General features: G+C 41.0%; 1 protein-coding gene across 2 annotated transcripts in view; it reads left to right on the forward strand.

Annotated features, from left to right (window-relative positions):
• The first annotated feature begins 400 nt into the window (after positions 1-400).
• Positions 401-24,655, forward strand: part of TEK (TEK receptor tyrosine kinase) — a 93,129-nt gene continuing 68,874 nt past the window's right edge. Inside the window, exon 1 of one of the 2 annotated variants that reach the window (XM_036106368.2) lies at positions 401-802. In XM_036106368.2, coding sequence (XP_035962261.1) covers positions 751-802 — 52 coding nt within the window. In that variant the 5' untranslated portion in view covers positions 401-750. The remainder of the gene's footprint in view (positions 803-24,655) is intronic. The other variant, XM_036106369.2, reaches the window with a different exon arrangement.

Below are 24,655 nucleotides of genomic sequence, written 5' to 3' on the forward strand. Positions count from 1 at the left end.
CAGCAAATAAACCATCTGTGTGAAAGAAAACAGGCTGACCATTTTGGACTCTGGTCTCCGTGGCTGCATTGTGCGTTGACCTCACCGGTAATTATCCAAATTAATTGCCTTTGGGTTGTGTTCTCTCATCATGGAAACCTTCCTTTCCCAATTCAAACCATGTGGGTTAAAATGAGAAAACAAAAGCAAAAAGTCCTCCCCACCCCATACCCGAAAGCCCCTCTGTCAGGGATCCCAGGTGGACCCGGGGGGCGGTGTTGCTGTTGGAGGCCGAGAAGGGCTGGTCATCACCACATACCATCCATAGGTGGAGGTCTGTTATTCTGTTTCCCCCCTATGAGAGGATACCTATTGTTCCTGAAAACGCTGACCAGGACCCACACTTCCAACAAAAATTCCTCTACCCCTACAACAGCAGAAGCAGCAGCAATAGAGAAGTGTTTTGATGAATTGCAAGATGGATAGGGCTTGCAGTGGCCCCAGCCCTGCTGATACCAAATGCCTTTAAGATACAGCCTTTCCCATCCTAATCTACAAAGGAAACAGGAAAAAGGAACTTAAAAACTCCCTGTGCTCAGACAGAAATGAGACTGTTACAGCCCGCTTCTGTGCTGTTCCTTCTTGCCTCTGACTTGTAAACAAGACCTAGTAGAACATGCGAATGGAAAGTCACAAACCTCTGTGTGTTTGAAAGGATCCTTGGGACCTCATGCACATCTGCGGAAACTGGATGGAGAGATTTGGGGAAGCATGGATTCTTTAGCTGGCTTAGTTCTCTATGGAGTCAGCTTGCTCCTTTCTGGTAAGGTTTGGCTTTGTTTTTTTAATTTAGTTTTTTTTTTTTTTTTTTTAACAGAGCTGGTGATTCTGGGCTCTCTCACCAGCTGTTAGTGCTGGTTAACAAGGGGCAGCTGTGGTATATAGGCACCGTTTATGACTTTCCATTTAATCTATGTGGGGATTGAAATGCAATGTCTTTGTGGCATTGAACTGATTTTTCTAGAGTTTCGCTCCTGCGTAATCGCCACGTAATTGCCTGTGTTGCCACAGACTATGAGCACTGATCAGGTCACTCTGTAGAGATTCACTTACTATGATACATTATTTTACTGCTCTTCATTTGGGATTGTTTCCTCATTTAAAAAAAAATTAGAAACCCAGTTTTACCTGCTTCAAAAAAAGTTTTCCATAATTTTTTAAAAATGAAAGTCATGCAGAGAATGATGGGGCCCACTTAACGGCAATGTGCAGATTGCCATTTTTAAATGAGAACAAAAATGCTTTTCTATAAGGATTTCATATCCACATCCTTTTTTAATCGAAACAGTCAAAGGCTAGGCTTTTTGTTTTTTTTTTCCTTAGGGCTGCGGTCAGGGCTATAGAATTTTTGCTAGTTTTTTAAAAATATTTGTCATGTAGTGATTTATAGTCTTTATTGGCCCAATGGGCTGAAAGTTGGGGCAGTTACCCCGATCCGTAGGCACAGGAGAGTATCGAAAGCTGTTGTAGAGCTAAGGAATGGTGGGCTTGGATGTTTTTCGATCTCGTATGTCTGTTGCTCAGGTTCTCCAGATAGTGGCATGCCTCTTCTGTTCCCTCACCCTGTGGGACACTGGCTGAGAGTGATACTAAAACCTGAAGTGCAGATCACAACTCTAATCGCCAGCATGCTCTCCCTTTTAGTTTGAAAACATTCTAATTATTGTAACGAAAATAGAATTGATAGTGGAAATCAAATTGGGATAATGTGCTGAATTCAATGGTGCAGTCTATATTATGTTAGTAGAAATTGACCCGAACATACATAAGTATGTGTTACATTATTTTGATCTTTTTCTGTATGTTTGAAATATTATATTAAATATTCAAAAAATTAATCCAACAAGATAAGAGAATTGCATGTAATTTGTCTATAGCTTTTCAGTTTGTTTTCAACACCCAATTATATTGAGGATTTAGTAATATTTTTAAGGCTAAGAATGTGTAATATAAATTGCTGAGATGGTTTCAATGTTTTGTTCAAATTACTTATATTAACATAGAAATGTTGATTTCTCCAGTAATAGGCAGTTTTAAAACAAACAATTATCATGATTGCATATTTATTTTGCTTTATTTTCTGTGTGACATATTTATCAGTAACATGAAATCTGGAACTGTTCTACACCAGGGATTATAGTAATCCAAGCCCAGGGGGCTGCAGTTGCTCTGAGATACTTTATAAATTATAAATTAAATCACCTGTGTGCGCACACATGCAAACACACACAGTTTTAATTCAGTTTTTTTCCCTCAAAGTGACTATGTCATGGCACTTTAGGCTTAGACATAAAATCAGACAAAAAAAATTATGTGGCTGAAATAGTAGCTCTGTGTTTAGATCTTAGTTCCCTGGAAACAAAGCCCTGACTTCAACAGGGAGAGGGATTTCATGCTCCTACTGAAAAGGAAGGGTGACACTAGCAAGGTTGGTTTCTGGGGTAGGTCTATTGTATTGGAATCCTAACTTACCTTCCCAGTATAGCCCTCCATGGACATGGATACACAATGCTTGGGAATTGCAACAAGAATCCAGCATGGTCGTGTCTACAGGTATAGGAGCCCATTCTTTACACTGAACTCCACTGGTAGACTACAGTAATGGAGCAAGGGACTTACGGCTTATGCGTTTCTCTCTCTATTCCAGTGGGTTCTTTCTGATTCCTTTTTTCTCTGAACATATAAGACTGAAACAATATGTCACATTTGCCTCAATAAAAGTGGCTCTGGGTGGCAGATACTGACCCATAAGGAGTTGGAAAACGTATATAATTTTCAGAAGACTTCCCTAGATTCTGGTACATTCCCCTCCCAATTGAGAATCATGACCAAATTACAAACAAGTTCTAATAAACATACTAGCTTTTCCCTACTCTCCCATCCTCACCAAATCAGGCTGTTCTGTCTAAAGAATTGTATATGCAGAAATACAAAATAAAACAAATTATTCTTTGTGCTTTATCATAGTATGTCCTATATGATCAACACTGACCCAGTGGGAAGTCTCTAGTAGTGTGCCTTCATATCTCTTTCCTATTTCATTTGACATTTTAAATAACAACCATTATCTCTAATAGTGGATATCTTGTCTGGAATGACAGTGGAAATTCGGTTACAAGGTCAGGGAAGTGGTCCCAGATGGAACCTTCTCATAAGGGCTGGTCTTGGAAGGCTGTATCGGGTGTGAGTAATCAAGGGTGGAGGTCCAGAAGCTGGGACCAGAGACACACCTGGGAATTATTCTCACAGGGAGGAGTTTTGCTTTCTCCATAGATGCTCCCTACTAAGCATTGTCTTTGTTAGAAATGTCAGCATTTCCTTTTCAGCTCTATGCTGGGAGAGCTTCCTGCTAGAGTTCTAGTTCTTTTAAGACATCCCTCGAGGAGGGAAGGACTCATCCAAGTCCATTTCAGAAGACTGTGCTATGTCTTCTGGGAGATTCATTGGATGGGCTCCAAATTTTTCTGACATTATAAATTTGTCTAACTAAAAAGATATGTGTGCGACTGTGTAACCTGCTTATTCCCTGTAGATGGCTTATTGGTGAGAGCACAGAATCTGGATTCAGATGATTTCTCTAAAGTGGATAAGTGGACCAAACCCAAAAGATAGCATTTCAAAATAGATGAATGTGAAGTTATAAGTTTGGTTTCAAAAAATGTATGTATGTATGTTCAGTGTGAGAAAGTCTTGATTTGTTGAAAGTTCTAGGGAATAACACCTACATTTTGGTGATACACACAATTCATAGGTGTCAACATGTGCTCTGCTTACTAAAATGTAATATATAAGCTGCAACAGTTCACTTTAGTAGAAATATAAGGTCCACATTAGAAATGGTAGTCACTTTACTGCTCAGAGAATATCCATTAAACACTGAAGACAGTGAGAAATTTGACAGCAAACACAGTGGGCAAGCAGGAAGGTAAGTACTTTAGAAAAATATTTAGCCAGGAGAAAAGAGATGAAGTTTTTAAGGGTTTCCGTAGAGAAGATACCATAGATTGACGTTGTATTTTGCCAGATCTAGGATACAGGGATGAAGGGAGTTTGGCTTGATTGATGGAAACCTTCTAAATATTGGATCATCATCCCCATGAAGAGTGAGCTCCCACACTGGAGAGTGTTGAGGCATAGATTGGGTGATCATCTAGCAGGATCACTGAAGAATGTGGAGCGTGATGGTTACTCCACTTCCCTTTTATATCCCTTTCATTTTACTGTTTGTGCCTCCTCCCTGATCACTTAGGTGGAGAAGAATTCAGAAAAGCATCAACATCTTTGCCCAGTGAAACCAAATTGGGTGTGTTTCCTGAATTTTAACTCAATCAACATGTCTTAAGAGAAAAAAAGCATATGTGTACATGTGCTATGATGACTTTTCTGAAGCCACTGCTTGAGGGGACTGAGGTGGAGCTAATCAAGAATGCAGGAGAAAGAGTTAAGAATATGGACTGTGAAATCACAGACCTGGGGTGAAGCTCAAATTGGATGACTATGGGAAAGTTACTTGATTTCTCGAAGCCACTCTTTCCTCATCTTTTATGGATGAGAGGACCTATTTCCCAAAGTCCTTATGAGCATCATGTGATGCAAGTAGAGAGCTTAACCAGTAAGAATTTCCTTAATAAATGAAGCTAGTATAATAAAAAAAAGAAGTGTTTCTATGAGGACCTCTGTGTTAGTTCAAGACTGGTCTAATATTTTCCAGCATGTAGGGGAGTCACTTACTGCTCATAGAAGCACTCTCCTTCTAAAAGACCTCAACATAATCTAATTCCACAAATTTTATGCTTGTATCTCTCTATGTGGGCTATTATCCAGTGTTTCCCCTCACCTCCCCATTCATCCTTGCTCTAGGCTCTTTGCATTCAATCAGGCCCATCTCTACAATCTATGCACTCTTTCCTCTTGGCTCTTGTTCATGCTCTTCCATCCATTTGGAAAGGACACTCTCCATGCCTACGCTGCAAACACAGTTCAACTCAACCTGCCTAGGCCAACTTTGCCTCATGATCTTCCCCTAATCCTGAGTTCCCTTACCGTATTGGCTGTGTCTTTGTGATTTGGGCACATAGATTTAGCTCCATTAGCCTTTAACATTTTTGACAACAGATATTACTTCTTTTTTATTCTTGATAGTTCATGCATTTTATGTTCAATAATCTTTATTGGATAGAGTTTAATATGGTGCAATAAGAAATTATTGATATGCCCCAGCAGGCCTGAAAGAAAGAGGGAATGTTGTAGAGAGGATTTTAGTCACATTGAAATAATAATAATAATAATGACAAAAATAACAAATAATGTGACAACAGTAAGCAATTTCATATAAACTGCAAGAGGTATTTGCTCAAATCTTAAAAGGTTGGCTTATGTTAAATATATGATGTGAATAAGGTCAAAAGAAAATTCCCTTATTCCCTTAGGTGTGAAACATAAAAATAATTCATGAAAATGGGTCTAACCTGACCTTTACCCAATATTAGATATATAGGCTTTTTATTCAATAGACTTTTGAGTTATTGCCTGCCTTTTGTTGATTCATTTATTCATTCCTTTACTCAACTATCATTGCAGTCAGTGAAGACATATCGAGGATTTACTTTAAGCCAAGTACTGTACTGGATATCAGGAATGCAAAAAAGGATGAGTGATTTTTTTCTCCCTGGCTAAATTCACATTTTAGTAGGAAAGAGGACTATAGGCCGATGAATTATATGATGTTGTGATAAATGATACCATAGGGATACCTACAAAATCAAGCTTTTCAAGAGCTACAAACACTATTAGTGGCTCCAGTAGTAAGAAATGAAACTTTAAAATCTAAATTAAATGTCTAAAAACATAGAATGTTAACTTCATTAGTTACTGAATATAGCATGAATAAAATGAATATTTGACAACAATCTGTAGGTTAGATTTTCCTCACTTTGCAAGAATTCCTAAATGGTTGTGGATATTGCCAATTATTGCCAATTGTAGTTATAAGTGGCTCACAGCCAAATGATTTGAAAACTAAGACTATAAAAAGGAAAAGGGAAGAAAGCACTTCCCATTAGAGGGAGCAGGGAGTGTGGAATAGCAGGGCAAGTTCAAGGAAGTCGAGTAAGGCTGGAATGTAGGGTGGATATGGAGAATTAAGGTTGGGGTCAGAAAGGGAAGGGCCTTGTAGACCATTTTAAGTAACTTGCACCTCATTCTGTACATGTTGAAATTTAGTATGGTGTTTGTCCTATCATAGCTGATTTATATCTTGGAAAATTCACTGTGACAGTAGTATGGAAGATGGGTTGAACTGGCAGAGAGTGTAGGCCCAGACTAATAATGAATGTGTCTTTTCAAAACTCCAGGAAGGAAGGCCTGGATGGACAGGGGGGTTGAGAGTGTTCAGGAGGTGAAACTGTAAGTGTTGGTGATGGGTTGCGTATGGGAGATTGAGTGACAGCAGGGCGAATAAGTATTGCTCCATGGTTCTGGTTTGGGTAATGGTGGTGCCATTCACGGTGCTGGGAAATGTGGCAGAAGGAACTGGTTGGAGATGAGCTGAGATGGAGCCAATCATTATTTTGTACATGTTCATTTTGAGGTTCCATGTATAGGGAAATATTTAGCAAAATTTGGCTCTCTGGGTCTGAGCTTAGATGAAGGAGACTGGGCAAGGGCTTGAGACATAAGCATCCTTGGTTTATGGGAAGTGAAGCCATGGTCATGGATGTGTATGAAAATTAAGTGAAGGGAGAAAAAAGAAGTAGTCAAGGGTTCTATGAAGAAGCAGTCAAGGGAATTGGTAGGAGAAGCAAATCCAATCAGATTTCTTTTCTGGAATTCTAGAGAATTGGTGTGGTGGTAGCTAAGAAGAGCATTTTCAGAAGAGGAGAGTAGGATGGGGACAGCAGAGCGACAGCCTCTGCACTTGACATGGGGGCACCAGATTACAGGTGTGTTGTTTTACAGAACACCAGCAGCACTCACTACATTATGGACCAGAACTGGAAGGGCTGTCAGAGGATCAGTTGGCATGACTCCCAGCCTTCAGGAAAGGGAACGTCTAAAGTTGCCTCCCTTATTTCTGGAATTTCGAACTGATAATCCAATGCCTACCAGTCTGGCCAGACTATTCCTTAACTCCTAGCACATGTGCATAATGTTTGTTAGCTTGAGCTGTGCCTGCTTTCCTCTGCATCCCATCCCTCCACTACCTCCTCTTGTCCCTTCAAGAATCTGACCATCCTTCTCTCCGTGTCTCTTTCCCAAGGCTGCAGGGGCAGGTGTGGGGACATGGGTCTGCCAGATGGACAGAGTCCTGACTCTTTTCAACACATCCGCTGATTAGAAGGGGTGCGTTTCTTCTGTCCGGTGGTTCCCTGTCGGACATGGTGTGGATGTAACAAGGGAGCCGGTCCGGCAGCCAGATGACAGACATTGTGGGTGGCGGCTGTTAGCTTTCTGCTGGCCACTGCCCTTGCTCGGGGCTTGACCAGTGAGGTATATGTGGAGGTCACACCCATCTCAGCAGATCTGTCAGCTTTCCCGCTTTTGTTAGAGGGTGATATCATGCTTCCTGGGGGGAGTGCTGGAAGACAATGCTCGGCCACTTTTCTCCAGATACAATAGGCGGAGTCAGGAAGGCAGTATTGACATTGCTGGGGCTGGGGAGGCACTCATGGCTCTGCGGCCGTCAGATGGTGAACCAGCTTAACCTTGGCACACAGGGCCTGGGTTGTGCAAGGCGTCTGGCTGTGGAGCCAAAGGGGACTCCGCCCTGGGGACGGGACTGCTTTAGACATCTGGGAATCTGGGATGGGCTTCAAATTCCGATCCCTCTGTCAAAAACAACCACAAAACAATAATAGTACCAGATAACAAAAATGACTACCATAGATTGAATGTCTATGTGCCAAGTACTTAATAGGGTTTTTAATAACTCACAACAACCTTGCACAGTAGATAATACTTTTTTTTAAATAGATGGTAAAACTGAGGCTCAAAAAGCGACTTGCCCAAGGTTAAAAATTAATAGACATCCATTATTTCGGACTGCCTAGCATCCCTATTTTTCTTTTTTCTTTTTTTTTTAAAGATTTATTTATTTATTTGAGAGAACGAGAATGAGAGAGAGAGTACATGAGAGGAGGGAGGGTCAGAGGGAGAAGCAGGCTCCTCGCTGAGCAGGGAGCCCGATGTGGGACTCGATCCCGGGACTCCAGGATCATGACCTGAGCCGAAGGCAGTCGCTTAACCAACTGAGCCACCCAGGCGCCCCCTATTTTTCTTTTTCTTTTTTTTTTATTTTCAGTTAGCCACTGTATAGTACATCATTAGTTTTTGATGTAGTGTTCAATGATTCATTAGTTGCACATAAAACCCAGTGCTCATCACAACATGTGCCCTCCTTAATACCCATCACCCTATTACCCCATCACCCCACCCCCCTCCCTTCTGTAACCCTCAGTTTTTTTCCCAGGGTCCATAAACTCTCATGGTTCATCTCCCTCTCTGATTTCTCCCCCTGCAGATTTCCCTCCCTTCCCCTATGGTCCTCCTTGCTATTCCTTATGTTCCACATATGAGTGAAGCCATATGATAATTGTCTTTTTCTGCTTGACTTATTTCGCTCAGCATAATACCCTCCAGTTCCATCCATGTCAGTGCAAATGGTGGGTATTCATCCTTTCTGATGGCTGAGTAATATTCCATTGTATATATGAACCACATCTTCTTTATCCATTCATCTGTTGAAGGGCATCTCGGCTCCTTCCACAGTTTGGCTATTGTGGACATTGCTGCTATGAACATTGGGGTAGCACCCCTATTTTTTCAAGAGCTGTCATTATTTCCCTCCATGTGACCCTGATGGGACTGCCAATCACTGATTGCCGAGTATACCACTCATCTGACCACCACAGCAGTTGGTTCAGATGGAGGATGCATGACCCAATAGGGCCAGTTAGACTCTTTCTCTGGGAATTCGTGAGCAAGAGGTTCTTTCTCCAGTGAGGAAGCTGAACACCCAGAGCTACCAGCTTCCCTGTACAGTTGAAAGAAGCTGGTCTTGGGCAAGAGAGATGAGTTCATTCGCACAGAGAGAACAGAACCATGACCGGCACTCTGCGATTATTGGAGTGGTGAGTCCAGTGGTTTTAGATCAGAGACCCACCCCTGTACCTTCCAGTTATGGGAGACAGTTACCTTCATTTTCTTCCACTATTTTGAATTTGTTTCTGTCTCTTAAAGTGAATAGTGCTGAGTGACCCCATGGTTTCAGTCGAAAGTGATAGAGACAAGAGTTAAACTGAGATGACCAGACCCCAAATTCTGAGTTCTTTTAAACTCTCCGCTGTGCAGTCTTCTAACTAGTGTTTCATGGTCACCTCAGGCTGGTTCCTGGAAAATGAGGCTGATGACAATACTTCTTCATGTGGTTTTGGAAAAGATTTGAAAAGAAATATTACTTAAAATACTTAGTACAGTGTTGGTACATGATGAGCACTCCAAAAAATCAGATGCTCTTAAATGTTTTCTTATAAATGAAGCTAGAGACTCTTACATTGCTTTATGACAATCTTTTCAAAGCACATCTCCCTGCGTGAAGGCAGGTCTCATTTTTGACTAAGATCATTATTGGATTTTTGGACCCATCTAAATTAAGTGTGTGTGTGTGTGTGTGTGTGTGTGTGTGTGTGTAGCTCTTTTCCCATTTCACCACTATCTTCGCTCCAATTACTCCTGCTCTTACTCTTAATTCCTCTTTGTGTCTAGTACCCTCACATTTAGAAAGCACTTTCTCATCTTCTGGGGTTGCTTTAAATGTCCACCTATTTTACTACTCATTGCTGCCTCTTGAGAATCAGAGGGCAGGGTGATAGTAGCCATCGGTTAAAATCAGCGCCTTTTCAGGAGCCAGTCTTTGCCTACCTCACCAGACTCTTGGAATTCTCAGTCCCTCATGCCATGTTGGAGATGTATTTCAGCCATATCAGGCTCTTTGTGGTTTCTAAAGATACGCTTTCAAGCCTCCATGCCTTTGTGTGTGCTCTTTCTTTTGCCCAGAATGCCCTCTTCACATTCCCTTCTTCATCTGACTTATTCATGCTTCAAGGTTTATCTCCGGTGTCATGTCTTCAAAGAAGTCTTCCTTAACCTTCTTGCATGGGTTTGGGCCTGACTTTGCCTGAGATTCCATCAGAAATGTGGCCTGAGGCAAAGGCACGTGTGTAGGTAGATTATTTGGGAAGTGACCTCAGGGACGAGTGAGGGACTAGGGGAATAGAACTGTGCTAGAATATGTTATCATGCTGGCCACTGCTATGGACGCCGGATCCTCCAGACATCCTGAGGAGCCTTATGAATGAGACATGCAGGCACCCTTATGCTTGCCTCTGTCGTCGTACTTAGAACATTAAATTACGATTAACAGTTTCCTTGTTGTTGCTTTTGTCCACAAGGCTGGGAGCTGTGTTTGACATTTCAATATTCTCAGCACCAGACATAGTATACTGGCTGGCAGAGAAATGCTTTAATAAATGGTTTTGCATTGGGTTAAATGTTGCAGCCATTGCTTCCCTAAGTGTACTGTATATATTACTGCTGGCCTGAAAAATGATTTGATGTGGTTCTTGGAAGCATATTTTAAAATTATCTATTCATTTTTATATGTAAGTATAAATGGATGCATGTATATGTATAGCAATCATATAATTTCTTGAATATTCTTAATACGCAGCTAAGAAAACATGAGTTAGAGAGAATGGGTAATAGAGTAATTGTACAAGCAGCAGGTGCAGTCAGCCAGAATCACGACTGTGACACATAAATTACACAGTTTGGGAGACACTGCTCCAACTGCATGAGTTAGCTCATCCTTTTTAGAACTCGGTGTGTCCAAATAAAAAGTAGAAAAGTAATTTGGCGTATAATTAATACTATCCTAGTGAGATGAACAAAGTGAAGGGGTCTATGGTGATCAACCTGTCTTAAAGGACCATCTAGGACTCTAATCTTGCTTTTCCCAGTAAACCTGGAAAATGGACATTTGTTAATAAATCATAGACCCTAGTTTACCCCCTTGGGCATACTGGGCATCCATCAAAATAGGCCCAGCAGTCAGCCAGCAAGCCAGTAGGCATCGTCAGCCAGGGGAGGAATGGGTAGGTCAGTTATATCCACTCATTCAAGCTAAGTTTTTCTGAGCCCTTTCCATGTCCTGGGCATCTGCTAGGCATTGCAGTTAGAAAGATGGTTAAGAGAGGCACATGACCTCCACTGCCTTGTGGTCTGCTGGGTGAAAAGCTCTGCTTTATTGGAGGCAGACATTGGGAGCATGGAAAATGGGGGGGAGGGGTAATCTTGCAGAACAGGAGTCTCCTCAAGAAGGTGACGTTTGAGAAGGATGAATAGGATTATGCTTTGTGGAAAATCAGGAGTGGGTGTGAGGAGTAGAGCATTCCAGGCAGAGGAAAAAGCATGAAAATGGGGAATAGAATGTTGAAGCAACATTGGTGCAGTGGTCCTACATGGCTATACTCTAGGGCACGCTGAAGGAGGTGGCAGGGGATACAGCTGGCGAGATGAGCTGGGAAGAAGGTAACTTGGTTTGAGATGGGCTGAGTGGGCAAGGACACTGTAGAAACCCTTCTGGGAGTCATTAGAATGTAGGGTGAAGCTGTGTGAGGGAATGACATTGCCCAAGAAGAAGACAGCAGACTGGGTCTGGGAACACCTATATCAAGGGGTGAAATGGATAGAGGAAGAGGAAACCGAAGGCTTTCAATGAGAGAAGGCGAGGGAGGAGGGAGTTTCAACCACATCCAAAATTGCAGAGGCAGGAGCAGGGTAAAGAGAGGGACAAGAGAATTTGGCAATTAGGTGCTGTGCACGGCAGAGCATTCTTAGTGGATGGGCCGGGCCGGGCTGGGGTTGAGGAGTAAGTGGGAGGTGGGGAAGTAGAGTAGGTAAGTATAAATTCCTTTCTGAGAGATGTCCCTTATCCGGGCAGGTTCCTGTTACCATGTGCTTTTCTCTAAGCTTGATCCTGAGTGATCTGGTAGGAGAAGGTATGAGGTCCTCTCTGCCAACATGGGCTCATGATGCTAGGAGGATACACAGAGGTCTGGAGATAGTAGGGAAAGAACTCTTCCATCACAGACACTCTCTCTTGCCCCTGGGTGTGGTCCCAAGTTACATGAGTTAGGGAATTATTTTAGTTTCACAAACACGGTAATAGAGGCAGGAGTCTTCATGGAGGGGCAACACACTAACTGTTACATAGAGTAACAGAATAGTAGAACTGTCCAAGACTTAAAAGATTATCTAGTCCAGCATTTCTGAATACCAAGTCCAGGAGAATCCTAGAATCCCTTATTTTTATTTTTTGAGTATCATATGGAGCGAACATTTGGTACCTTAAGAAATACTGATTTCATTCAACTTTCTCATTTTACAGATGCCAACACTGAGGCTCAGCACTTTGCTAAAACCCACTCAGCTCATTAGAGGCTAAGTTTCTTCCTTTTAACAGAGAATGTGGAAGGCAATAGAAATTAGAGCTTAATGCGTGTACTGTAGAGTCGAACTACCTATGCAGCTTAAGTTAGAGCCCCCACTTAAAAATTCTTTTCTTTGTCTTTTAAGCACTCAGTGGACCCAGCTGTAAGGCCCCTGGCAGGGTTGGCTTGCTTTGCGCTGCCCGGCCCTCCCCGCCCCCTTCCCCTGTGTATCTCACACCCAGAGTCAGCAGTGCTTTTCACACAAATAGTCTGCCAAGAGGTGTGGAACTGGAGCCAGAAACACACAACAGCTGCAGAAGCTCAGCCACATCTAGAGGCTTGCAGTAATCTCCAGCAGGCCTGGACACAGCCCTGACCACTGAGTGACTCTAGAGTACATAAGCCATCAGCAAAGTGTGATTCCAACATGAGTAATACATGCATTCTGCCAGATGGTTCTGGAATCAAACAAAGAAAAACAGTGTTGTTGCCAGCCAGGGAGAAAAAAAAAAATCACCATTAATTGCATCACTGTCTTCCCATTAAGGCTGGGGAGAGCCTGTGACTCAGGCGAACCTCTGTTAGAAAACCTCTTTTCCTCTCCTAGAGATCATTTTCTGATGGAACTCATGGCTTATCACCCCTGCCAAGCCCACATTTTCACCCTACCCAGGTGGTTATGAGCACAGACTGTGGGGGCAGATGGATCTGGGCTGGAGCCCCGCTCAATGTGACAGCTGTGTGACCTTGGACAAGTCCTTTCTCCTTTCTGCAGAATGGAGACCATGGTACCCTCTCTAAAGAGTAGTGAGAATTACATGATATAAGTAGATTAAATGCTTAGCAAGTGCAGGTTCATTAAAAAAAGTTCAATAAACATTAGCTACCATTATTATTTCTTATGTTTCCCTATGTTCCTAAGAGCACCCTGTTGCTAAGAACCTGTGTAAATGTTACTCTATTCCATTCCATCCCATTTCAACATCTCATTCCCTCCCAGCCTATTCTATTCTATGAACATTTCTTGAGCTCCTTCTCTGTGCCCCACCCTGGGTCAGCAGATGTAAAGATAAATAAAATGAAGTCCCTGCTGCTACGGAGGCGGCTGGTGGGGTGTGACTTGCAGATGGACTTGCAGTAGATTCTCACTATTCAGGGTGAGTTAGATTCAGGCAAGGGTTAGATTCAGGCAAGTCGCAACATTTTTTTTAAAGATTTTATTTATTTATTTGACAGAGAAACAGCGAGAGAGGGAACACAAGCAGGGGGAGCGGGAGAGGGAGAAGCAGGCTTCCCGCTGAGCAGGGAGCCCGATGCGGCACTTGATCCCAGGACCCTGGGATCATGCCCTGAGTCGAAGGCAGACACTTAACGACTGAGCCACCCAGGCGCCTCAAGTCGCAACATTTTTGTCAACCAATGGATACACCTAGTTTTGTGTGTGTTTCTATTTAAAGGCAAATCATTTAGTGCATATGGCTGATTGATTAGCATGGAAGTCATGGCCAACAGCACTACCGACTGCCTCAACAGAGCTTCTCTAACACATGGATTTTCTCCTGGGGCACATCACCGCTTTCTCATGCTTCGGAACGCTGGACGGCACTTCGACACTAAACTTGGGGCCATTTCATTTTTTTTTATCTTTTGGGTTTGTCTTAAAAATTTTTTTTTGAGGGGCGCCTGGGTGGCTCAGTCATTGGGTGTCTGCCTTTGGCTCAGGTCATGATCCCAGGGTGCTGGGATTGAGCCCCACGTCGGGCTGGCTCCCTGCTCCGCGGGAGGCCTACTTCTCCCTCTCCCACTCGCCCTACTTGTGTTCCCTCTCTCGCTGTCTCTCTCTGTCAAATAAATAAATACAATCTTAAAAAAGAAAAAAAATTTTTTTGAGTATAGTTGGTGCACAATGTTACATTAGTTTCAGGTGTAGGACATAGTGATGTGACATATTGATACATTATGTTGTGTTCATCACAAGTACAACTGCCATCCGTCCTATTACATCACTATTCTAATATCATTGACTGTATTATGATGTGCTTTTGATTTGTTTGGGGTCATTTTTTTAAAGAGATTTTATTTATTTGAGAGGGAGAGAGCACAAGCAGGGGGAGGGGCAGAGGGAGAGGGGGAAGCAAACTCCCCGCTGAGCTGGGAGCCTGACATGGGGCACTATCCCAGGACCCCAGGATCATGACCTGAGCTGAAGGCAGGTGCTTGAGCCACCCAGGATCCCCTAGAGGTCATTTTAAATGGTGAAATAGCCAATTAAAACCACAAAAAATGTGAAAAAATAGCACTAAATATACCATGAGGAGGATACTGATTTACAGTTGGCAACATGTGCATCTGAGGACTCGGCGTTTTCCTGCTCTGCCGCGTGTTCTCATGACTGGGAAGCCACCACGGGGGTTGATTTTGAGGTGTAGGCACATTGACAGGTACAGAATCAACAAATAATGAGGATAGACTCTTGATACAATTGACTAAATTCAGGTAGTAATAAAGTGTCCATAGATGTAGAGGACAAGCACAGGAGAGAGAGAAATGGGTTCCTTCTGGGACAGTCTGCTCCACTGATGGGAATGGGGCTTTCAGGAAGGCATTTCTGATGAGCAGACATGGAAACATGGAGGGATAACAGTATGGCTGCCAGGTTGGGGCTCCGGGGTGGAGGGCTTTCTGCCTCCAGCACTGTACCGCGTGGTCTGACTTGACAGGATGTCCTTCAGCAGTCCTCTTTTCGCCCACATTCATCTAGAGGCAAGACCCAGCACTCTAAGACACCAAACACACATGAAACAATCTGACTCCATAGTGATAGTGAGTAAGACTTTTCAGTGGGTGGAAGGGAAAGATGCTTTGTATTGTACAGTGTACAGAGCATACTAAGTTCACAAGTAGACATCTCTCTCTTTCTCTGGCAAAGTTCATCTCCAGCTCCCAGTCTCCTGATTTCTCCTCCCTTCCTCCACTGTAGGTTCCAGGCCATTCCATTTTCAGCCCCGCTTGCACATACCCCTCAGCAAATGAAAGGCCAGCTAGTTATACAGCCCCCCTCCTCTGGAATCTTAGCAGGAGCCCTGTATTGTGACTCCAGCATGGCTTCGGGGAGTTTTTACTCTACGCTTCATTCCCCACTTATCCAAATATTCACTCTGTAAAAGATTTTCTGCATATTTTGGCATAAGCAATAAAGAAGTACAAGGTCCCAGATGAGTTACCTCTCCCTATTACTGCCACTTATCCCTGATAGAGTATTTTCTCATCTTGGACACATGACCCATGGTTGCTACAGTTTTTTGTTTTTTTTTTTAAGACTTTATTTATTTATTTGACAGAAAGAGACACAGTGAGAGAGGGAACACAAGCAGGGGGAGTGGGAGAGGGAGAAGCAGGCTTCCCGCCGAGCAGGGAGCCCGATGCGGGGCTCGATCCCAGGACCCTGGGATCATGACCTGAGCCGAAGGCCGACGCTTAACGACCGAGCCACCCAGGCGCCCCGGTTGCTACAGTTTTTAAAGAGCCTAGTCCGGGCCCTAGCCACGTTAGATATTTAATAAATGAATAGATTTCCACTAAACTGATGATTTGGGGAAAGGAGACATTTTTGTAATGTTTTCCTCCTCAAAAGTGATAGGTAATTTTACTTATTGTCATTTTCTTACACCTTTCACAGCAAGGTTTTATAATTCTCATCACATTAAGTTCTGAACATTTCTTCCTAATAATTCTCATCAAAATTTCCAATGATACTATTTTTGAAACTTAAAATGTGAATTTTATCTCAAGGAATGAGCAGAAGGAGCAGCTGAGAAAACTCTGGGGAAAAAAAAGTAATTTTTGGAAATAACTCTATTAGATCTTAAGGCAGAGTACAATACTATAATAACAGTGGGGTACAGTATAAGCGTCTGGAGACACAGATTAACAGACTAAAAAAGCCAAAACCAGACATAAGTTTATATAAAATTTTATTATCTATAAAGGATACAAATCAGTTCTGGGAAAATTCGTTTTCTGTTTAGAAAAAAGAACTGTTTAAAAAATCCATCTGTTACCACACACCAAAATAAATTCTAAATGGGTTAAAGAGTAAATGTAAGAAATCAAGCCATCAAAAGAAGATGGAAGTGCATATTTATTGACATCTCATATGGAGAAAGACTTCTTATGTTTAAAAACAGTGGAAGAAGCCACAAAAATAAAAATCAGTACACTTAGCTACATAAATATTTAAACTGTTAATTTAACAATAAGCAAAATTAAAAGGCAAAGAAAAAACGACAAAAATACTTGAAACAAATATGGCATATAAGAGACTAAAGTATTTTCATAAAAGAAGCTCATTGAAATCAATGGAAAAAATCAAAAACATCAGCAGAAAAAGAGGAACAAATAATTCACAGAGGAGGAAATATAAATGGCTAATAGGCTTGTGAAAAAGTTCACTCTCTAAATTAAAGTAAAATCAAGGGGCACCTGGGTGGCTCAGCGTCTGCCTTCGGCTCAGGTCATGATCCCTGGGTCCTGGGATCGAGTCCCACATTAGGCTCCTTGCTCAGCAGGGAGTCTACTTCTCCCTCTCCCTCTGCCTGCAGCTCCCCCTGCTTGTGCTCTCTCTCTCTCTCTCTCTCCCTCCCTCTGTGTCAAATAAATAAAATCTTAAAAAAAATAAAATCAAAATAAGATACTATTTTTCTATATCAAGCTGGCAAAGATGAAAAACCAAGTGGGAATATTCAAGACTACATGGTGGGGGTTGGTGAGATGAGTATGTTTTCATACACTGTAGTTCTTTAGATAGAAACTTAGCAATGTAAATCAAATTGTTAGAAAATTTAAAATGTTGTAAGATTAAAAATTTAGGATATGAAAGTGTTCTGTTTTAACCTAGGAAAGAACTATATATGTTGGTTTCTGCAGTTCCTCTTTGTATGTTCTCTGGGGAAAAAATAAAGGATATACATCAAAATGTTAACAAGAGTAAAATAAAGAAAGATTTCATGATAATATATGTTTTGAAGTAATTTACATTCTGACTTTTGTAAAAAGAAGATTAAGTATAATATTTTTGTAGTTTTAGATAGTCCATGATGATAATTTTTATTCTTAAATTGTTACCACCTAAAGGATAAAAATAATACAAAGGGACACACATTTATCAGGACTGTTGTCTATTTCACATACATAAAATGTTAATGATTGTCAAGGTATTAATTAATGCTGTATGATTACAGAAAAAAGAGATTCTTGGGGCAATCTCTTCCTTGGACATTTACATTGGGACATTCAGGTGATCTACTGAAGTAAGACCAGAAAAGACAGTGAGAAATATTTCTTTCACAGGATTCAGTTAATTTTTGATGTTTGGGAATAAAAGTACTATACACATTGGAACTATGGGTAGTTATTTCAAATTATAGCATTTGTATGCATTAGCTTCCTTAAAATGTATACTTTTCTATAACAATAATTTGATTATAAAAATGTTGACAAAAATAATTCATGTTCCTGTTGAAAAATTTGGATATGCAGAAAAACATTTTAGTATATAAATGAATTATATACCCTTTTAATATACAAATATATTAAATACATTTTAATATATAAACAATATAAAATAACATATAAATAACATATTTACAAAGAGATCAAGAGAGAAAGAAAGGTTAAGAGACAGACTGAGAAATACAGATTTGATTATTTGGTTTTAAACATCTGTTAATTATTGTCTTAAAGCATAAACCCAGTTTTGCAGGCTTCCTTTTATGATGGGAACTGAGAGAGGGAAAAAAGGGGTCTCAACCACAGAATCATTGACCATAAACCAGAAGGGCCATACAAAGTGAAGGAACAGAGCTAAGCCAGGTCTTCGTCTTCTTCTTCTTTTTTTTTTTTTTTTTTTAAGATTTTTATTTATTTATTTGAGAAAGGAAGAGAGAGGACCATTGGGGAGAGGGACAGAGAGAGAGGGAGAATCTCCTCAGCAGGGAGCCTGATGCGGGACTCCATCCCAGGACCCTGAGATCATGATCTGAGCTGAAGACAAGTGCTTAATGGATTGAGCCACCCAGGAGCCCTTAAGCCAGGTCTTCGGATGCTGCCGTATTATAATCAACCAAGCCCTGGAACAAATACTTTCCTCTTACCCCTGGACCGCCTCTCATCATTTAGACTTAACCCTGAGGATGAAGTGAGAATTCAGGGAAGTGTGAAGGATGAAGGTAAATATCAGAAATGGAGTTGGAATGTCATATATACATTATTTGTTCATAAAGAAGAGGTATTGCTATTAATGAAGAAGAGGGTCATGGCTTGTTTTAGGGTAACGAAAGACTTGAGAATGTCCAAGAACACCTGGTGTCAAAGGGCATCTTTCAAAATGCTGTGTCCTTCTGGCTCTGTGTCTTTTGCTCTCCACGTCACTACCTCCTTTGTAAACCACAGGGGCCACAGTCAGCAGAGTTGGAGTAAGGTGAGGATGGTAGCCCCGGTGCCCTCTGCAATCTTGCTCCTTGGCCTCCTTTGTTATTACAGTGGCCCTGTGATGTGGCCAAACCCAAAAGCCAGTGTGCTCAGCTTTCTGCTGCCCCTTAGCATTTGTATCCAAACTAATTACCAGAGCATGTCTGACCTTTCTACAGATCTCCCATTAGTGGCTCTCATATTTGGTTTATGGGCTCTGGGGTTGCCAGGAGCACCTGTGTGGCTGGCACAGCTGGCCAAGGCGAGCCGATGCCTGTTGGTCTCGAGCCCTACTTTACCAACTTCAGTCAGGGTAACTATACTTTTATGTAGTTAACATCATCTTCTATATAATATTTCACTTGGTAAAAGGATGCCTTTGCTTAAACAAAAGCGTGTGGGCGAACCGCTGACGTAAGTTACAAGATACGCTCGGGCAAAGACAGCCCTGAGGTGGGCTTAGTAGACACGTATCCCACATGAGGACTTATTGGCTCAGCCAATACTGGCTAGAAGTACAGGCTTTGAAACTGAAATATGAAAGCTGATCGGTTTCTTCCATTTACTGGAAACTGGAAACCGGGTCATCACGTCTGTCTGTAAAGGCTGATAAAGTGTTGATTGAAGGCTTGAGAGACTCTTCTAGGGGTAAAGGGAATGTATTTTAAGCCATGAACTTGATAACACTGATTTTTGTTAGTGTTAGGGGAAAGCTTGTTTGCAAAAAAGCAGAGTTTTGGGTGGATGAACTGTTACTGTATTGACAATCATATTTCATATACTTGAATTAGGAGTTAACATCATCTCATTTACTCCATGAGATCTACTGCCAACAGACCTGAAGTTGAATAGGTCCTTGGGAAATCTATTGAATATGTACAGGTATTCCCTTTTAAATTGACATTTGAGTGTTGATCCTTTCACACATTAAAATTTGGAAATAAGTCACACAGGCCTCAGCGGTCAAGTTTTAATTTCAAGCACACACAATAGAGACAAATTGTTATCTTCCTTTGAATACATTTTACATCATACAATCTAAGAACTAAAGTCAATTTGCTCTAGTTTTTAACTCCTTTAGGAACCACGCTTAGGAGTATCAGAAATTCTGTTTGAAATCTAGGGCTCTGGCTGATGAGTCATATTTTAAAATTCGGAATCCAGGGATTTTGAACTTACATTCCTAAAGCAGATGGTAAGTCTTGTTTTCCAGTGGTGACCTTAGACTATAAATGTGTGTCATTCTTAGATAGAGTCAGATTTTGTCATTAAAGAAACCACAGATTAAAACTTCATGGCCCCTACTAGAAGTTAAGTCCATTTGAAGATCTGACCCATTAAGAGAATGGAGGCTTGAGCAACACAGCCCCGAAAGCCAGGATGTAGAAGGAATGTAGTTCTGAATTTTCAGAAGCTGATAGGCTGAGGGAAGCTCATTTCTTCCCTCTGTTTGTGCTGCTTCTCCGGGCTGTTACTACATGGAAAAAAAAGACACCAAAAGGGTGTGAAATAAATTTTAAAAAGGATCTTTGTCCTAGTGCACCATTACTGTGCTGGGTGGTATTTGACAGCTCACTCTCTGGACCCTGTTTTCTCTGGCTGTAAGATAAAAATGCTACTATAAACTTGAGCTTTTCCCTGTGATTGGCTCTGCAGGCAGGATCGCCCCTCAGGAGGGGAGGGTTGTGCCTATTTTACAGGGGAGTGGGCCCTATTTTCTCTTCATTGGTCTCACAGCTTTAGGGAATCCTGAGTCCCCATCGTCATCATCATCTTCATCACCATCATCGCTGTTTATTGACAATTGCATTATTGTCACACACTCTTTAACACATCATTCATAGAATTTACAAAAATTCTTTCATATGGGGGCGCCTGGGTGGCTCAGTCGGTTAAAGCATCTGCCTTTGGCTCAGGTCATGATCCCAGGGTCCTGGGATCAAGCCCCGCATCGGGCTCCCTGCTCAGCGGGGAGCCTGCTTCTCTCTCTGCCTGCCACTCCCCCTGCTTGTGCTCTCTCTCTCTGTTTCTGTCTCTCTCTCTGACAAATAAATAAAATCTTTTAAAAAAATTCTTTCATATGATGTAGGTCTATACATTTATCCATCCTCAGCAAAATGCTAAGAGGTCGGGATCATCCCCTCCATTTTACAGATGACCAAGTGGAGGCACAGAAGGCTCAGTCACTTGTGGACGGTTCTGTGTTACATGAGTAATACACGGCAGATCTGGGATTCAAACACAGGCTGGCTTGATTCCCTAGCTTCTGACCACGTACTGCATGGCTCTGCTTCTTAGCAAGCCTTGCCTCCCTGGCTGTTCACTGTGGTGGGATCTATTTTGAGATAGGCATAGCCCTGTGCAGGGCACCTGGAGGCTCAAGTAGACACATCACCACCGTGAGAGGCATGACTGTAAATCCAAAGCTTGGCGTGCAGAGCACAAGCCATTTGCTTTCCTTCCAATGAATTTATTTAAAAATGTTTATCTTTTTATTGTGTGTATAGTACCACCATCCAGAGAGAGCCACTGTTAACATTTTCCAGATAAGATTGAATTTTAAATCCCTCCCTGTGGAATTCACATGCCTCCTACCAGGTTTCCCCTGTGAATTCCCAGGGCACTTACATTCTCATGGTTCCCTCCTACACGAAGTTTGTCTTCAGTTTTAGTTTAATTTATGCACCCCTCCCTTGCTCCATCCTGCTGCTGTAGTCTCTGTTCAACTTGGTGTCAGGCTAGACATGCAGCTCAGCCTTTTATCTCAATTAAAAATAAGAAAGGCAACAATTTTTCAACACATAGACACACAGGTACTGACAGATGCAATCATAAACGAAGAGACACACAGACAGATAATGCATTTGTGAGTATAACACACTTGACAAGTTGAAACAGAGATGGGGTTTGCCCCATCCCAGAGATGGGCAATGCAACCACATCTACTTCTTGAAGTCCTTCAGCTGCCCATTTTATTGCTTGTACCTTCTCTTTTTTTTTCCTCTTTCCTTTTGTGCCACCCATTGGGATTATCTTAAATTTATGAATTAATTTAGGAAGAGTTATCTTTCCACTTCAGAACACAGAACATTTCTCCGTGTCTTTAGAGCTTTTTTATCTTTTGGTAAAATTTCATAGATACTTTCATAAAGGTCCCACACGTTTCATGTTGGGCTATTAATACAACCATGATGAACAACACCATTCTTCCTGCTTGCAATCCATAGAGGTACTTACAGAAAATGAATCCTTTAATAAAGTGCTGAAGTGATTTGCTCATATTTGATTTGGGGTTTTTGCTTTTTCATAAGTGAGATGAGGAGTTAGTCAGCTATTTATTTGAGGTTAGATAACAGGATTATACTACCTTAAAAGAATTGGTAGATTTCTATTTTTTAAAACATGTTTTTGTATTACATAAACTCATCAGCAAAATCAGTTGGCCCTGTGAATTTTTGATGAGCTAATTCAGGCTTTGTATTTTTGGAGTTTAACTTTAGGAATTTATATTTCCTAATAAAATCACTGAATATATTTTTTTCAAATCTATTAGTTGAGAATTATATGTGGGATTTTCTCGTGATTTAAAGCATCTTTTCACAGGCTATTTTACCTTGTGTTTTATTGACAATTTTAGTTTCTAAATAGATTTCAGAGACTTGCTATTGTGAGTTCTATCCACACCATAAACCAGCTCTTGGAATTCTTATTTTTCTATTTTTAAGTTTATTAATATCTGTATTTAGCTTTATTTTTTCTTTCTCCCTGCCTTTAAGATTTTTAAAAATTTTATTAGCTATTTATTTAGAGAGAAAGAGAGAGAGTGCAAGTAGGGGGAGGGGCAAAGGGAGAGGAGAATCTTAAGCAGGCACCATGCTCAGCAAGGAGCCAGTGTGGGATTGGATCCTGAGATCATGGACCTGAGGTCCCTGAGATCATGACCTGAGCTAAAATCAAGAGTCGGACACTCGACCAACTGAGCCACCCAGGAGCCCCTCTCCCTGCCTTTCTTAAGTCTTATTAGTTCTTTTACACATGTTTCCTGAGTAGAGTTCTTGGTTTATTTATATTCATTAGTAAGCAAAGTATTTAAAGCTATGTATTTGTCTCTGAAAGCAGTTTTGGACTCATTGTGTGGTTTTGAAAGTAAGATGATTATCTTTTATTTTCTAGAAATCTTGTCTTTTTAGTTATGATCTTTTCTGAGAATTAATTATTTAGAAGACTGCTTTATGATTTTTAAGAGTTGGGTTGTCTTTTCTTGTTCATTGATTGTTAAACTCGATTTATTATGCTGTGTATGGGATCATTAGGTTGTGTTTGGGAAACAGTGCATGGGTGGTTTGTCTTTGCTGGACTTCACTGAGTTGAGTGTGTGTGTGTGCGCGTGCAAGCACGTGCAGCATGAGTTACAGCAGGGCTACTATTCCACTGTTTTGTACTGGTTCATCTGTACCGATTGTTACAAGAGTGAAATCATTCTGTGCCGTCTGGTAAATGCTGCTTGCTCCCCCTGAATGCGCCCCGTCCTGCCACCTTGTGCTGCCTGGTCCCTCTACATTTCCCAACCATCCAGCAACTAAAGGGTATTATCTGGCCTATCAGAGTCTTTCAGAACCTTTTCTGGCACTCAGATCAATGTGCATTTTAATCTGGTTGGCTCAGGTTGTTAAATATTTTGAATATTATCTCTGAGCAGAACCAAATTTAAATTGCAACTAGATATGTTTGGTCTAAACAACATACAAACAGTGCAGATAATTTCACGTGCCCTCCCTCTTCCACTGAGCTTGGTCTTTGTTCGACTGCTTCCCATGCTCTGGTTGTGAGCCCTGTTTGTGGAGGTACGTGTTTTTTGTGCCACCTGGTTCCTGAATACCAGCCAGCTCCTTTATCTGGTTCTCACCCAAAGCTGCAGTGATCTGTTCAGGTGCTGGAAGAAAACCTACATGTTACATTTGTAGATTAATGACACACTTCCACATTATCTTTTATGGATGAGTTAAAGGATGGTCAAGAGTAGTTTTGTCTATATACAGTTTTACCTTACACACTGATCTTACTAAATGTGTTGCTCCAATGAGTGTACTCAATTTTGGTAAATACTGTTTGGATGATTGGGGAAAAAAACAAGCTGAATTCCTTGTTTTAAGATATAGAATTATATATACCTGAACGATACATATATGTGTTTGTGTGTGTTTGTGTGTGTATATATATAATTTATAATGTATAAATATATATAAAAATTTATAATTATTAAATAATTTATAATAATTGTTTGATTTTTAGTCTACTTCATCAGTCAAAATTTGAGAGAGATGTGATGCTGTCTCCCAAACTACTGTACTTTACTTATATTCTTTTTGCTTTTACCTGTTTTTTCTTTATATATTTGATTCTATATGATTTAGAGCACAACAATTCATAACCACTATGCTTTCATTGTGGACTTTATTTTCCAGCAACATAATATAGACTTAGTTCCATTTCCATTTCATGCTTTCTATCTTGAATTCCCCTTTGTCTGAAACTAATATTATTATCTTTGGTTTCTTTTTTCTTTATTTTTTATCCTTTTTTCTTGTCATTTCTTGATAAATTCTTTGCCCATCTCTTTGTTTTTAAGATTCTATGAGTTCAAGTGAGTCTCTTATAAG

Source organism: Halichoerus grypus, chromosome 14 (genome assembly GCF_964656455.1).
Source record: "Halichoerus grypus chromosome 14, mHalGry1.hap1.1, whole genome shotgun sequence".
In the NCBI taxonomy this organism is placed as follows: domain Eukaryota; kingdom Metazoa; phylum Chordata; class Mammalia; order Carnivora; family Phocidae; genus Halichoerus; species Halichoerus grypus.